This window comes from Tasmannia lanceolata, unplaced genomic scaffold (assembly GCF_043159265.1).
Source record: "Tasmannia lanceolata isolate RefF3 unplaced genomic scaffold, GAP_Taslan_0.1 ptg000023l, whole genome shotgun sequence".
Lineage (NCBI taxonomy): Eukaryota > Viridiplantae > Streptophyta > Magnoliopsida > Canellales > Winteraceae > Tasmannia > Tasmannia lanceolata.
Window position 1 is genome coordinate 2,296,792 of NW_027518700.1, and position 16,224 is coordinate 2,313,015.

General features: G+C 37.3%; 1 protein-coding gene across 2 annotated transcripts; it reads right to left on the reverse strand.

The window, feature by feature from the left end:
- Nucleotides 1–3,407: 3,407 nt before the first annotated feature.
- LOC143856581 (uncharacterized) lies at nt 3,408–4,931 on the reverse strand. Of its 2 annotated transcripts, none has more exons than XM_077366846.1 (2): nt 4,335–4,931; nt 3,408–4,210 (listed from the first exon to the last, which is right to left on the reverse strand). In XM_077366846.1, the coding sequence occupies exon 2, from the start codon at nt 4,206–4,208 to the stop codon at nt 3,744–3,746; it is 465 nt and encodes a 154-aa protein (XP_077222961.1). In that variant the 5' UTR covers nt 4,209–4,210; nt 4,335–4,931; the 3' UTR covers nt 3,408–3,743. The 2 variants fall into 2 exon arrangements, with proteins under 2 accessions (XP_077222961.1, XP_077222962.1); XM_077366847.1 differs by having other exon boundaries at nt 4,332–4,931.
- Nucleotides 4,932–16,224: the final 11,293 nt, after the last annotated feature.

A 16,224-nucleotide genomic window follows, 5' to 3' on the forward strand; every position in this document is an offset into this window, starting at 1 on the left:
CTAGGATCATCCTATGGAAATGATTTTTGGGCACAACCTATTTACGTTGTGATCCATCACATGGACGGTTTAGAACATCCTATGATGTGATCCGTACAATACTTTTTGAAGAATACGGTACTATAAGGGCTTACACCATATAAAATCTCAGTCATTTGGGTTCTTACGGGCACCCATGGGCACCCGCAGGTTGACCCCGCCCGGCCCAGTTTTGATGAAACCCGAAAATGCTTAGTCAGTTCGAAAATATGTTAGTCGGCCCCAAAAGAGTTAGTCGGTCCCATAAAAGCTTAGTCGGCCCCAAATTGAGTTAGTTCGTCCTAGATTTTGCTTAGTCGGCCCCATAATAAGTTAGTCGATCGCAAAATTTGCTTAGTCGGCCCCAAAATGAGTTAGTCGGTCCCAAAATTGCTTAGTCGATTCCAAAATAAGTTAGTCGGACCCAAAAAATGCTTAGTCGGCTCCAAAATGAGTTAGTTGGGCCCAAAAAAGCTCAGTCGATCCCAAAATATGTTAATCGGCCCCAAAAAGAGTTAGTCAGTCCCAAAATTTGCTTAGTCGGCCCCAAAAATGCTTAGTCGGTGCTAAATTATGTTAGTTGGCCCCAAAATGAGTTAGTCGGTCACAAAATTTCCCTAGTCGGCCTCAAAATGAGTTAGTCGGACCCAAAATTGCTTAGTCGGGCCCAAAATGAGTTAGTCATTCCTATCTGGTGCAAGCCACCTACTAATTGGTGTAAAATAAATGTTGATGGGGCGTCTAAAGAGAACCCTGATTTGGCTGGAGGAGGAGGTATTATTAGAAATTATCTTGGCAAGCTTGTCTTTTCTCTTTCTCATTTTTATGGTATATCTTCAAATATGGTAGCTGAAATTAGCGCCTTATTAGATGGGCTGAGATATTGTAAGACTTTAGGCCTCACCAATATTTGGGTTGAATCTGATAACCAAGTCCTTGTTAATCTCATTAAAAGCAACAATAAGCATCCATAGTCTATTCATTATTTTCTCAAAGATATATTGTCTCTCATTTCTAGTATGAACTCCTTCATATCTCACAAGTATAGAGAAGGTAATTGTGCTGCACAAGTATAGAGAAGGTAATTGTGCTGCATATTCATTGGCTAATCATGCTTGTTCTATTCAACTTAATACTACGTTTTTGGAACTGGTTGGATCTCCCAAGAGACACGAGGGGGTTGTTAGATGTGATCACCTTAGTATTCCTAATGTTCGAGTTAAATAAGTATTTTATAGTGTGGTGTGATGGGTTTTAGAGGCAAGGTGACATGTCCTCCTCTTGTACTTCTTTATTTCTCCTAGATAAATTCCGGGTTAAAAAAAAATCGGTTTGGCACTCAAAATCGGTTCTCATAATTTTAAACAAACTGGCCTAAAAGGACAAGGCCAAACCGATTATTGGACTCTCACAATCAGTTGTCGCAATCTTAAACAAAACATCTCCTTAATTTTGAGTCTTAGTAATCAGTTTTGGACTCGCAATCTGTTCCCAAAATCCGAAGGCCCTATTTGTTTTGGATTTTTCAATACTGATTGTGAATCTAAAACTGATTATTTGACTCAAATGTGCTAATATTTTTAGTCCAATAATCAGTTTTGGACTCGCAAGCTGTGACTCAAAATCCAAAACAAACATGGCGTAGAATGTTGCTATAGCAAGAGGGTTTGATGTCTACGTTACAGGTGGAGGGGAAACATTATTTCCTATTTGCGTGGCTTTCTCACCTTCCCACTCCATTCTAAAACACCCATCCCCATTTCCTTTTATCTCAACAAAAGAAAAGTAAGTATTGCTTTATTATGTTCACCAGGGTGTTATGTTGAATTAGATGATGGGTCCTCTAAGGGCAACCAAGGTGAATCGGGAGGGGGGATTATTTGGGATATATAGCAATGCAAAAGTTATTCTAGCATCTTCTCACTACTATGGAGTGAGTACCAATATGCAAGCCTAGTGCTGAGCTTTACTAGATGGTTTAATGTAGTGTATGATATGACCATTAAGGGAGTACTGATTGAATCAGATGATCAATTCCTGAAAAATATCAACTAAAGTAAGGTTAATTAACTCACTTGATTCTTTATTTTTGAGGAGAAATTGATCACTTATTTGGGCTTTTTAATCTTATTACTATATTCAGCAATACAGAGTAGGAAATAAAGCAACAGTACTTATAGAGGCAATACACTTCCATTTGGAAAATAAAGATGAAAGTGAAATTGACAAATGATTTGGCCATTTCCAGAACGTTTTTTGCATTTCCTGGGGATTCGAGCCCACTTCCTTGACTTCTTGTGCATGTGTCACAAGAGAGGATTTGGTCTTTTTTCACAAAAGAGATCTCCCTTTTTCTAGCAGCCGGACGTAAAATTTGTTTTATGTTGTAAAAATGAACATTAAACAAATTTTACGACCATTTTTACGTCGAAAGAAACGGAGCCTTAGTAAAATTTAAAGTGCCTGCCCAGATTCCTAGATAAATTCCATGTTATACAAATTTTTATTTTATGTTAATCTCACTTGTAAATAGTTCATTAAGAAGACTTTTGAAACCAATATCCAAGATATAGAACTATTCATAGCCATTATTTTCATAATAGCATAGTATGCAGATATTTTTTTTAGTGGTAGCCAAAGAGGCCCTAAACCATTCAGAAAATAATAAAACAATATATGCATCCATATCCATTCATGCCATTCCCATATTTTGTTCACAGTCACTCAAGACTTTAAAAAATGTTGGCGGTGTTTTGAACATATTTATCAGGGTGGGAAACGAATTCGAGAAACGACACATGAAACGGAAACGGGAAACGCATAAAAAAAAATACTGGGGAAACGAGAAACGAGAAACAATAGAAAAAAGTATGAGAAACGTCTTAGGAAATCATGTGTTTTTTCCAAAATGATTTTCGTAAGTTCCACACATGTTTCCTACACGTTTAATATGGGTTTTCTATCAGTGTTGCATACGTTTATCACGCGTTTACACATTATTTACATAAGTTTTCCATATGTTTCTCATGTGTTTCAGGAACATTTCTCCAATTTTGTATCATATTTTGGAAACGTTTCTGAAACGAGTTTCCTAATTTTGAGAAACGCGTTTTAGGGGAACCGGGTTTCCCACCCGCCCAAGGAATTTCCGGCAATTATTGATCTTTCTACCTCAGCACAATTAAATAATCCTGGTTCATCACATGCATGTATATGACACATGTCATACATGCTACTCAAAATGTCCATTTGTATCTTGTGTACCTTGTAGAGTTTGAGCAAGGGGTTTTTTATTTCCCTGGCATCACCATTCATTTCTTACTCGCACAAGAAAAGAGAGTTGGTTAAGCAATAACAAGAACAAATACTAATATGAAATCAAAGGCCACTGTTTTCTATTTAATTTATAAAATACATCACCACTTGTTCTTGTTTGATCTCCACACAAGAACAAATATGATATGAAATTCAAGGATCAGTGTTTTCTTTTTTATAAAATACAACACCACTTGTTCTTGTTTTATGTCCACAGTAAAGCATGCTCTGGTGAAATTAGTATTAGCAGGGTTTAAAACCTCTTCTTTGTTTGGACCTTCAAAAGTAGAATAACCTCTCACTTCCTCACATAATTAAACTAAACTGCACTTTAGATAATTTCTTGAAAATAAAAGTTATTCTGCTCATTTGAGAAACACAAGTGGCAATCTAAGGCTATCTTAGAAGATTTACATATCCATCAAGTTGGTTTTCCTTACCTTCTTACTACTGCGCACAAGGAGCTTGGATTCTTTCTCTGCTTCAATCTTTCTTTCTCCATCTCTCTTTTTCTCCTTTGGTTTGGAAAGCTTCTTGTAGGGTTTCTGTCTTTGTTCCTCCTCATCCATATCTTCATCTTCTTCCTCATCAATTTGCTTGGAATTATCCAAGCCATTACCCATATTACGATTAGTTTGTGCATGTTCATGGTGAGATGGACCAGATGATGCATCAGAGGCCAATGAATCATCACTATCAGCACCATCACCACCACCACCACCATTATCATCATCATCATCATCACCATCTCCATCACCATCATCATCACTACCATCATATTCATCGTCATGCATGGGGGAGGCTAAGTATGTGGTCCAACCAGACTCACTACTGCTACATTCTTCTGTACCTCCAATGAGATTGGATGACTCCATTTCTGTACCAAAAGGCAGAAGAGAAAAAGGGTGAGGAACACAACAAACTTAGAGAATATAGAACTCAAACTCCTTCAATAAGAAAAAAGCAAAAGGCTATTACTAAAAACCCATAAGTCTCACCACCTGGAGAACTCTTTATGGATTTATTTCTGACTCTTCACCAGCAAAAAAGCAGCCTTCTAAGAGGAGGAACACAGCTCACACAACTGATACAACATAAAGCCCACACCTTCTTGAATAGCAATAATCAATTTTTACAAACCTGAAAGCTTCATACCTTTAGTTCTCTGACTAGTCATTGGCAGAAATCAGCCTTCTAGAGGAACACATTTCACAGGAAGACCAAAAGAATACAAATTCTTAAATTTGAAAACACTGGGGTTGCTTGCTGTTTATTATTTCACATCTGAAACTCCTAACATCTTTAATTCTCTGCCTTGTCATTATTAAAAAATGCAGGTTTTAAATGCAAGGAAACTGAAGAGCCCATCACACAGTGCAAGAGTAAGAGACCCACATCCTTAAATAGGTAAAAACAACACCCTCTTTACTACCCCTTGTCATTCAGACCTCTAATTCTATGCCTTGTCATAAAGTAGGACTAGTTTTTTATGCAAAATGCAAAGAACCCATCTGGATTTTGGAGATTTTTGATCAGTTTGGAAGAGATGAGGTTGTGAAATAGCTTTTCTGTTCCTTTCCTCTCCTGTCTTGGTTTGCTGTCTGTCTGTCTCTCATAAAACGTGGCAGTGTCTTATACTAAGAACACTGAATTATTTATTTAGGCTACTGATTTTGGCACTGCCATGTTTTTATAATTGCACAAACTCGACTTGTCTTTTCTTTTTTAATTGTCTTGTGAGAGCTTTTGGGAACTGCTAATAACCTAGACAGCTCTTTAAATAATCAAAGACAAGAAGAGTTAGTGCAATTATCAAAACATGGTTGTGCTGATATCATTTCCCTTTATTTAATAATAATTATGAAGTCTGATTACCAAGGTGTAAATTAAACACTCAAGATATTCTCAATTAATAGTCAATTAAATTAAGGTAGATCTATTAATTAAGTATCCAAGTATCGCTACTGAGATTGACAAAATACACCTAACCACTATTTTATTTTCCATGTGGAACTCGGCTCCTTTTCTTTTTTTCATTTTTTTTCATCTATGGTTGGTTGAACAATAACAAGAACTTTCTTATATAAAAGGAAGGGGCAGAGATTGCACCACAGACCAAGTAAAGACCTGACCTATTTACACCCAATTTTTACCTCAAGGCAAAACATATTTACCACCTCCTCAGATAAAAACAAAGCTAAATCATTAGCTTCTCTTACAAGAGACAAAAAAACTCCCTTTTTTAATAATATCCTTCCTCTTCTAGTTAGGCTGTCCTAGCTACCTGTTATTAGTATTGTATGGGCTGCTCACTATAATAGGGATAGCAAACTTGGGTTAATTTTATCCTTGGATAAACTTGTCATCTTTTTTTTTTTCTCTTTTTTGATAGGTAAGGGGGTTAGGCAGGACCCCTACCAGTTTATTAATATTAAAAAAAAGGATATTACAATGAGCACAAAGCACCACACCTATCTACCATAACAAAGGAAAGGGGGAACAAAGGATCTCAGGGCATCCAAATTCTTCTAACACACTAGAGACAATAAACATGGGGAAAAACTAATGGGTTCCCAAAGATCCAATGTATGATGTGGATGTAGCTCAACAATCAATGGATGAGTACTGAGTTACATAGTGGGCTAGCTTGAAAACTTGCTATCTTCTTTTTACGTTCCACATTTATTCATGGCTAAAATATTACCTAATGGGGCTGTTCACCAAGGGAGTAGTGAACTAGTGTTAAGTTTATCCTTGTATATACTTGCTATCTTAAGTTTGCATCGACCTTTATTCATGGATAAAATATTACCTGTTTTTAGGTTGTTATGGGGTTGTTCACTGCAGGGATAACAAACTCCGATTAATTTTATCCTTTTAGATAAACTTACTATCCTCTGTTTATGTCAGCCTATATCCATGCATAAAATATTACCAAAACAAAAGTGGTTAACAGCTGAAAAGACAATTTCAAGATAAACTTATCCAAGCCAAGCAGGATAGGCTTATCCAAGGATTTCAAGATATACTATATATAAGTGAAGCCCCCTTCTACTTTTTATGGGGCTAATTAAAATCTACTATGTATGGACGGACCGACCCTTTTCACCTTCTCCTAAAATCTTGTTCTCTCTTCGCTGGGTTCCTTTTGTAAGTAAAAATAAAAAGGGGGTGCTGAGTTCTTTTACTGATCTTCATTATTCTTTCTTTTGTTGTAATGTCCTCTTTATTTAGGAGGGGATGGAACAAAAGTTGGAGTGTTAGGCCATGTTTGACTATCATGAATTTTTTTTCCATGAAATATTAGCTTACCTAGTGTTGTGAGAGGGGTAGGGAGAGGAGGGGAGAGTCAATTGAGAGGGCATGAATGAGGACAAAGGAGATGATGTGAAGGGGCTGAAAAATAGGGAAAAGAAAAACTCTCCTCACTCATGTCCTCTCCTTTCTCTTCATATCTAATACACTCCGATACGGCGGAAGCGGGAAAATAAATCACAAGAATTAGAAATCGTAGTCCCACGATAGCAAAATAGAGAGAAAAAGAAGAAAACTCCAAGAACGGACGTTTCTCTTCAATTCATTAATTTCATAATCAAAATCAGAAGTCCCATTACATGGCTTGTTCACCCTCTTTTATAGATTAGGAGGGATTCTAAAAATGAAACCTCAAACAAAAAGAAACATCTACAATTAGCACCTTCATATTAAAAAGTAGCTCCTGCGTTCAAAACCCCAAACTTCTTGATATTAAAAATCCATAAAAGATAGGTCACATGTGAGGGGGGAGTGTTGAGCTATAAATGATTAAGTAACACCAACCCTAATATCTTAATCTACCACCACCTGATAACCTAATATTCCATGGAAAAAACTTTCATGGCTACCAAACATGACCTTAAATTCCAATTGGATGTTTAAAATCATTTAGTGGGCATGGTTTTTGGGTTGGTACCCACTCCATTGCTTCTTTGTCTTCAAGCAATAGACAGCTCTCACAAACTTCCTTTTGGGTATTCTTTCTTTAAAAAAATTTAAGATGTCTTTGTAACCTCTCTTTAATATCCAAACAAGGTTCCCAAGGCTGATGAAGTGATGATCATTTTCATATCTGTTGGGCCTTCAACATTGCAAACGGTTTTCACATTTTACATGAAAACAATATGATACTAAAAGCAATATTCATTTTCTGTTGCTTCTTTAGGTTTGTTGATCAGGAAGGAGTCCCATACGGATGGAGACTAGGTCACAGTTGGGGTGGCTGACTAAAGTTCACCTATATCTGTACTCCCCATGTTTTCCACTATCACGTGAAAGAAAGAAAAAATCTTTCTAGGAAAAAAAAATAAAATTTCAAACCTACTAGAACTGATTTTATTTTTTTCTAATTTCAAGGGGGGGGGGAAAACAAACCTATGGGAAGTGATAGATTGCCTCCTTTTCTTCACTGGGCCACCCAGCTAGTGTATTTGTGAGTTGTGAGTTGTGAACTTGTGACTACTCTTTTAGTCTTTTTACACTATAAAGGGGTGTCCTGGGGAAGAAAAGGTGCAGAATATATCATTTCTTTTCTTTTCCTTTCTATTTTGGAGCATCTCTATTTATATATGCATATAATTTTGAGAGGGTGGTCAAAAGTCAAAACAGGCCCTAGGTTTTGGAAATTCAATGAGATTTCTCTACAACTATGTGCATTGATTTAAATTTTGGAGTGATCCCCTTCCATGGGCCCAACACCCTGCAGATTGAAAATAACCACGTTTACCACCAAGTACAGAGCACATTTGGCTGGAGCGGAGACAGAAAGAGATATCCTAGGGCTGAATCTTGAATCTGAGCAGTAATTTAATGCCATAAATAAATTCACTGAGCTTTCTCCACCCCCACCTTATAATAAGCTTTCTCCCCCACCTTACAAATTGGTTTTCATTTTACACATTGACCCTTATGTCAGTTTTAAAAAACTTGGTTGTCATAAATTCACAGTCATCTCCTAGTACATAAATTAAATTGTTTTGGGGGCTACTGGCAAAACGGGATTTCGTTTGGAAAATAAAGACCATAGGTTGTGACACATGAGCAATAAGACAAGGAAGTGAGCTCGAAATCCTAGTGTGGAAATGAGTCGAATGACCCATGACAACTTTCTATTGGTGGCTCTTAATCGGATGGTTACGATTGATCGATTAGATGGATTTGTGGGCCATGAATAGTTCGAGGTCAGGTTCATCATGATGGTTTAGACTAATCAAAATGGGCCTCATGTGTATAGTTTGATACTCGAGAACATTATCTTCTCCAAGCTTTCAGGCAGGCTTCATCGTTGCTCAAGGTAGGGTTCATTGTGTAAATGGTTTACAGTAATAAGAAGTGTTTCGGCTAAAATCTGACCCAAGATTAAATGGGTCACAACTGGTAGCATACTTGAGGAGATGACCTATGTACACAAAGAAACGATCAGAAAGCCATCCAGAGTTTTGGACTCCGGGGAGACTTGCCAATGCTTAAGTTAGAATTGGCAACCATGATATGAGCTCTCTTATGAGAATTTTAGAAATGATTGAATGTAAAAATGGTCAAAAGTCCGTCACCTTGAAAGTTGTGCCTCTATTTATAGGTAGGACTGTCAATTGGGCCGAGCTTGGGCGGGTCTGAGGTGCTCAAGCTCAGCCCATTTCTATACAACGGGCTTCGGGCTGAGTTCAGGCCTGACTAAATTAGAAATTTGCTTGCCCAAACTCCACAACGGGCTTTGGGTCGAGTTCGGGCTTGCCCATCACCTCTTATTTTCTGCACGAGAAAATACTAAGCCAAGCACAGAAAAGCCAATTTCATAGAAAGCCATTAAACTTATTGGCTTTGGCATGTGAGAAAAGCCACACAGATTGATTTTTTGCCAGATTTTGTCTTATTCATTTAATAAATCTGAAGTCGAACTATAGCCTATAGGATATTAATGTTTAAGTAACATATTTAATTAATATTTACTGATTTTTAAGGGCATAAAAAATCTTGAAAAATTATATAGTAAATATATTATCGGGCCCGGGCCTATAACGGGCTGGACGACCCTTGATCAAGCTCAGCCCAAATTAGAGTTCGGGCTTCAACTTTTGACCAAGCTTGGTTTGACTTGTTCTTATTTTAATTATGGGCGGGCTTTTAGTGGGCCGAACGGGCGGACTTCGAGCTTGCCCATCCCGATTGACAGTCCTATTTATAGGAAAGATTAGGGTCCTTACTTGTCATTGGTTGAGTGTCTGTCATGTGTCCGTTTTCGATTGGTGCCACGTGTCCACCCTCATTTGGGTGTTAGTTTTTACCCCCAACAAGAAAGAAAACAAAAGGGATCATTTCCCTGCATATAGGACGATATAAAACCATATCATAGTGACTTTGTACATGAAAAAACCTATAAAAAAAATAAAAAAATTTAAATTGTACATGAAATCAAATGCAATGTAGGATCAGATGCTTACATGGCGAGTTAGGATCACAAAAAAGGGAAACAGAGGTGTAGGTACGATTAGATTTCAGAGATTGAAGATCTTGTTAAGGGTCCTTTGGCACTATCACAGATCCTAAAGCATTGAGAAAAGAACTTGTGACTACTCTTTTAGTCTTTTTACACTAGAAGGGGGTGGCCTGGGGAAGAAAAGGTGCGGAATATAATTTTGAGAGGGTGGTCAAAACAGGCCCTAGGTTTTGGAAATTCAATGAGATTTCTCTCCAACTATGTGCATTGATTTAAATTTTGGAAAGTGATCCCATCCCCTTCCATGGGCCCAACACCCTGCAGATTGAAAATAACCACGTTTACCACCAAGTACATAGCACATTTGGCTGGAGCGGCGACAGAAAGAGATATCCTAGGGCTGAATCTTGAATCTGAGCAGTAATTTAATGCCATAAATAAATTCACTGAGCTTTCTCCCCCCCCCCCCCCCCCCCCCCCCCAACCTTATAATAAGCTTTCTCCCCCACCTTATAAATTGGTTTTCATTTTACACATTGACCCTCATGTCAATTTTAAAAACTTGTTTGTCATAAATTCACAGTCATCTCCTAGTACATAAATTAAATTGTTTTGGGGGCTACCGGCAAAACGGGATTTCGTTTGGAAAATAAAGACCATAGGTTGTGACACATGAGCAATAAGACAAGGAAGTGAGCTCGAAATCCTAGTGTGGAAATGAGTCGAATGACCCATGACAACTTTCTATTTGGTGGCTCTTAATCGGATGGTTACGATTGATCGATTAGATGAATTTGTGGGCCATGAATAGTTCAAGGTAAGGTTCATCATGATGGTTTAGACTAATCAAAATGGGCCTCATGTGTATAGTTTGATACTCGAGAACATTATCTTCTCCAAGCTTTCAGGCAGGCTTCATCGTTGCTCAAGGTAGGGTTCATTGTGTAAATGGTTTACAGTAATAAGAAGTGTTTCGGCTAAAATCTGACCCAAGATTAAATGGGTCACAACTGGTAGCATACTTGAGGAGATGACCTATGTACACAAAGAAACGATCAGAAAGCCATCCAGAGTTTTGGACTCCAAGGAGACTCGCCAATGCTTAACTTAGAATTGACAACCACGATATGAGCTCTCTTATGAGAATTCTAGAAATGATTGAATGTAAAAATGGTCAAAAGTCTCTTACCTTGGAAGTTGTACCTCTATTTATAGGAAAGATTAGAGTCCTTACTTGTCATTGGTTAAGTGTCTGCCATGTGTCCGTTTTCGATTGGTGCCACGTGTCCACTCTCATTTGGGAGTTAGTTTTTACCCCCAACAAGAAAGAAAACAAAAGGGATCATTTCCCTGCATATAGGACGATATACAACCATATCATAGTGAATTTGTACATGAAAAAACCTATCCAAAAAAAAAAAAAAAAAATTTACATGAAATCAAATGCAGTGTAGGATCAGATTCTTACATGGCGAGTTAGGATCACAAAAAAGGGAAACAGAGGTGTAGGTACCATTAGATTACAGAGATTGAAGATCTTGTTAAGGGTCCTTTGGCACCATCACAGATCCTAAAGCATTGAGAAAAGGAAGATCAGAATAACTAGAAAGAAAGAAAAAATTGGTGATATTCTAAGATGATGTTGCTCTCTCTCTCTCTCTCTCTCTCTCTCTCTCTCTGGATATAATACAATGCAGTAAGTAAAATATAGGGATTTTTGCAAAAGAAGTCTTCTACTCTGCTTTATAAGCTAAAAGAGTCTTCTACTTTTACAATTTGCTTAGCTTCATCACATTTGAGTGAATTTCTCAAATCAAACCCTGCCATCAATTTGTGACCAAAATACCCCCCTTTGGATTGTGTTTGACACATAAAAATACCAAAATGTCCTTGTATGTGAGAAAACAAAAATTACCTTATAAAAAGACCGAAATACCCATTGCAGGCTTGGCAGCCAATGACATGTTTTGATTCAAGGGTGTAGGAATATCATTTCTATACCTACTAGCATTCTTGGCCCATGCTATGCAGGGTGTAAACAAATGGATCCATCCCATCAAGACATGAGGTGTAAAATGGTGGGGCCCACCTTATATATGGGCTCGGGTGTAAAATGGTGGGGGCCACCGATGCCGGGGAAGCAAAGGGGGCAATTATGTCACTTTTCAAAATTAATCAGTGTTCTAATAAGTGGTCATGCAGGCTAACCCAGCCCATACGTTTGATGGGCCAACTCTTGGATTTGTCACAGCTATAATACTGGACCGGCCAAAAGTTCCAAAGTTTCTAATCAATTGCCTAATTTCTTAAATCTTAACTGTGAGCAAAGCCATTAGCAACAATACCCAAAATCATTACAAATGAAATAAAATTTTGATCAATGGTTAGAATCAATTGTTCAGTGTAACTTCCAGTGTTTAGCCCGCCAAGAGAAAATCAAGGATTTGGCTTTTATTAAACTCTAAATAAAAGGATTAGCAAAACTGTTTGTATGACACGTCTCCCAAGCTTCAATTAATTGATTTGTAGATGGACCTTACTTTGATGTGGACTCTCATCGTATATATATATATATATATATAAGTAAAGCGGAATCCTCTAAGCTGTGGTTGTGCCACGTGTCAGCCCTTCTTTCCACCGAAATTTCAAAATTGGAATCCTCTAAGCCGTGGTTGTGCCACGTGTCAGCCCTTCTTTCCACCGAAATTTCAAATTTTGTTTTACTTCCCTGTGTACGTCTCATATAATTGAAAGAAAAAAAATTTCTATTTATTCCGGAGGCTACAAAACGTAAATTTATTTTCTCCATAAATTATGCTTACTCTACTTATTTATTTTTATGCTTACTCTACTTGAATATTTGGATTTCAAAGTGTTGTAATTTTCAACATAAGTATATTCATTACGATAATAGCTTAACTTTACCTGTACATCGAAGGAACTGCGGAATTTAGGTTCTTGAATTATCATTTTCTTGGCAGATACTTTGGATGTGATAGTAATTTTTATTTTTTCTTAAAAAATTGATGGCTTAGAGAAAATTTCTAATTTTTAAGCCAAATCTGTATGCTAGATCAATAGCTAGGATCATTAGTTTGATACTGTTTGCATCACTTTCTTATTTAGATTTTAGACATGTATGTTATGTGTATTTATCAGTCTTTAGTTCCTTCACTACATTCTATGAAATTCATACTTATCTATCAAACGTGTATTTAAAATTTGATAAATGAGAAATAAGTCAACCTATGAGGCTGTTATAATATGAGAAATACAAATACAGTATGGCTTTCCTCAAATTCGCTACAGTCTAATTAATAAAAATTTCCAAATGTTTCAAAGAATTGCCTTACCAAACTATGTAACTGTGTACACAAGTGAAAAACACATCCTCAATAAGCTGCAAGTTTAAGGGATATGCATACCAAATTATCTGGTGATATAATGGATGTGTGCAGAACTGTGATCTTTTGATTGTTGCCTTTGCTTACTAATACACATGTGAAAAAACACATTCTCAATAAGCAGCAATTCTAAGGTTTATGTTTACAGAACAATCAACTTTGATATAATGTGCATGTGAATAACAGTACTTGCCCATGCAAGTTTGTAATTTGCAAATGGATTCATGTCATGTATAGTTTGGAAATAATTAGAGTTTTTTGTTAAAATCACCATCAGTTATTTCCAGCCCAAAAGGGTACCTGAAAATATGGAAGGTAAAAGGGGTCATGGAATTATGGTTTGAGCTAAAAAGTGACTTTGTAGTACATAAGAGACAAACAAATTTCTGGAACATAACTTACCTGCTGCCATTAGCAGCCACAACATAAGGATCACTGGTTCGCATATCTCGAACAGCTAAATCAGTGCCTTTTATCACTTTAACCTTCATCACTCCAATGAATTGTACCATGCCTACCTGCTAACAGTCCCATTACGACATGATTACAACAGGTTTTTCACCATAATACTTAGTAGCCAGTAGAACCCACCTTGTATATAAGTAAAGCTGAATGTTGCACAATGAGGTGCTTCCACGTGACACCCGTCCTATACACGCAACTTCTACATATAGCCCCTTTGAAGAGAAATGACATTGTACACACAACTTCTGCGTATAGCACTGAAATTTCATCAGTTTACGTTTGAGAAGGAATTCTACAACTTCCTTATTTCTCTCCATAGCAACCAATTAAATCTATTATAATATCTCTCCCTGTTTTTTAGTTACGTTTTAAAGAGTTTCACGTAAGTAAACAATAAAAACATTGGTTGAAAAGCGGGACAGGGTAATAGGAAAAATTTCACTGGGTTATAAAGAAAATATAAATGGTGAGACCCTTTGTGTAAAACCAACAGATACCAATCCAATATGCTAATAATCTGGATAAGAATTTGCCCCTTCTTTGTCATTTTTTTAATTTTAGCAGTTTCTTTTCTTCTTCTTCTTCTTTTTTTTTTAAAAAAAAAGTTATAAAACAATATTTTTTTGGGTCGCCCTGTGCATCGCACGGGTTTGCAACTAGTTTTCAAGAAAAGCTAAACAAAAGACCTGACCTGTCTATGCTTGGAAAGAGGGGGTGGAGGTATCATTTCTCATATTTTTAATGCCTTGATATTTTCTCATGGGGATTTGCTAGCGTCCATCACAGAAGACTTTTCGCGGATGGTCTGTTGCATCTGACAGCAGCCACAGAGTGAATGAACACAAAATCTGCTGAAAAGTGAGCCTTTGTGGCTGCTGTCACATGCAACAGACCGTCCACGAAATGCCTTCTGCGATGGACGCTAGCAAATCCTTTTCTCATGATGTTACATATGATCAACGACCATGATCTCACATACGTGTGCCCGGCAATATAATGTCATGTGGGACCAGAAACTAAGTAAAATTGACTTCTCTGGAACAATAAGAAGATCTGGTTGCTATGCTTATTCCTTTCCATACACGAGAGCCTTGGTGCAATGGTAAGGTTTCTCCATTGTGACATGGTGGTTACGGGTTTGAGTCACGGAAACAGCCTCTCTGTAAAGCAGGGGTAAGGCTGCGTACATCTAGCCCTCTCAAGACCCAGCAATGGCGGGAGCCTCGTGCACTAGGCCAACCTTTTTTTTTGGGTTGTCTAAGACACGCTTAGATCATGGGCCTAAGGCGGGGCTGGATATTACATTTGAGACAAGTATCACCCCTACAAATGATTGCTCGGTAGTGCAAATGGGTCACGCAGTATATGCCTCAAATATACAACAACTTTGCTCCACCGTTGTAGACTCATGTAGCATGGTAACTTTACTAAGACACTATGCTGCCTTGAAGAGTGAAATTGTAGAGATAAGAGAATAAAAATAGGGCAGTGATATTCCCCCCCTGATGGATATTGTCACCCCGCCCCCCCCCCCCCCCCCCACACCCCACCCTTTGACAGATATCGTTAGGATATACAAAGGGGTGGAGGAACCACCGTTAACTCCAAAAGGCTTAAAATTTAACAATTTCTGTTTTGGAGAGGGGGGGGGGGGGGGGGGATATCACTGCGCTAAAAATAACTAATAAGTTACTTTGGAGAGAGAAAACTCATATATTTATAGGAAATGACAAGGCGACGAAGAGATGTTTCTCTTTCTAATCGCACCCTTAAAACAAACATTATCCTTTCCCAAAGGGAAACAATAATAAATAAATAAATATACATAATTAATTAAATATTAAAAATGTAAACACACATGCCGTCCGCTCTGTCTTGCTCGGCTTGGTTTTGGTGCATATGTAGGGGCGATGCCAAAAATTTTGCACAAGGGGGGCAAAAATTATAGTAATTTTTTTCCTCCAAACAAATAAAAGTAATATTATAGTTTCCCAAAAAAACCCTCTATATATTCCATCACCAGCGGCGTAAACATCACAAAAAAACCCTTTACTTTGGTGCATATGTGTACGAAAAAATTCTTTCCAAGTTCAATAAAATTTAAGGTGCCACCTCAGGTCCATAGATAAATTCCGGGTTAAAAAAAAAAATTTCTTTCCAAGTTCCATAGTTTTCTTTCTAAGAATCTCAACCCTTAAGAAACCACATCTCATGTATAAATCCGTCCTCCCTTCTCACTTTACAATGTAGGACTTAAATTTCTCTTCAAAAGACAAAGGAGAGAAGACTAGAAAAATCAATTCAAAATTTGTTGCTAAAACTAAAAGACATCATCACTAGATACTTTTAATATTGAATTGAAATATTACTTTTTTAACTTAACAAAAATGTCAACAGATGATATTGGTGAGTTCTGCATTCCACATCAAGTAAAAATGTGCATGTTCGCTTGTATGTTGTCATTGACTACACTATATGCTTGCGTGCAGTTCAGATTAATTCCTTTGTTTACCAGTACTGTTTTACTTATTTAGAAGTTTAGACTAGACA

Excerpts from the sequence above, each read along its gene's own strand:
- LOC143856581 (XM_077366846.1), bottom strand. The coding sequence starts at position 4,208 with ATGGAGTCATCCAATCTCATTGGAGGTACAGAAGAATGTAGCAGTAGT.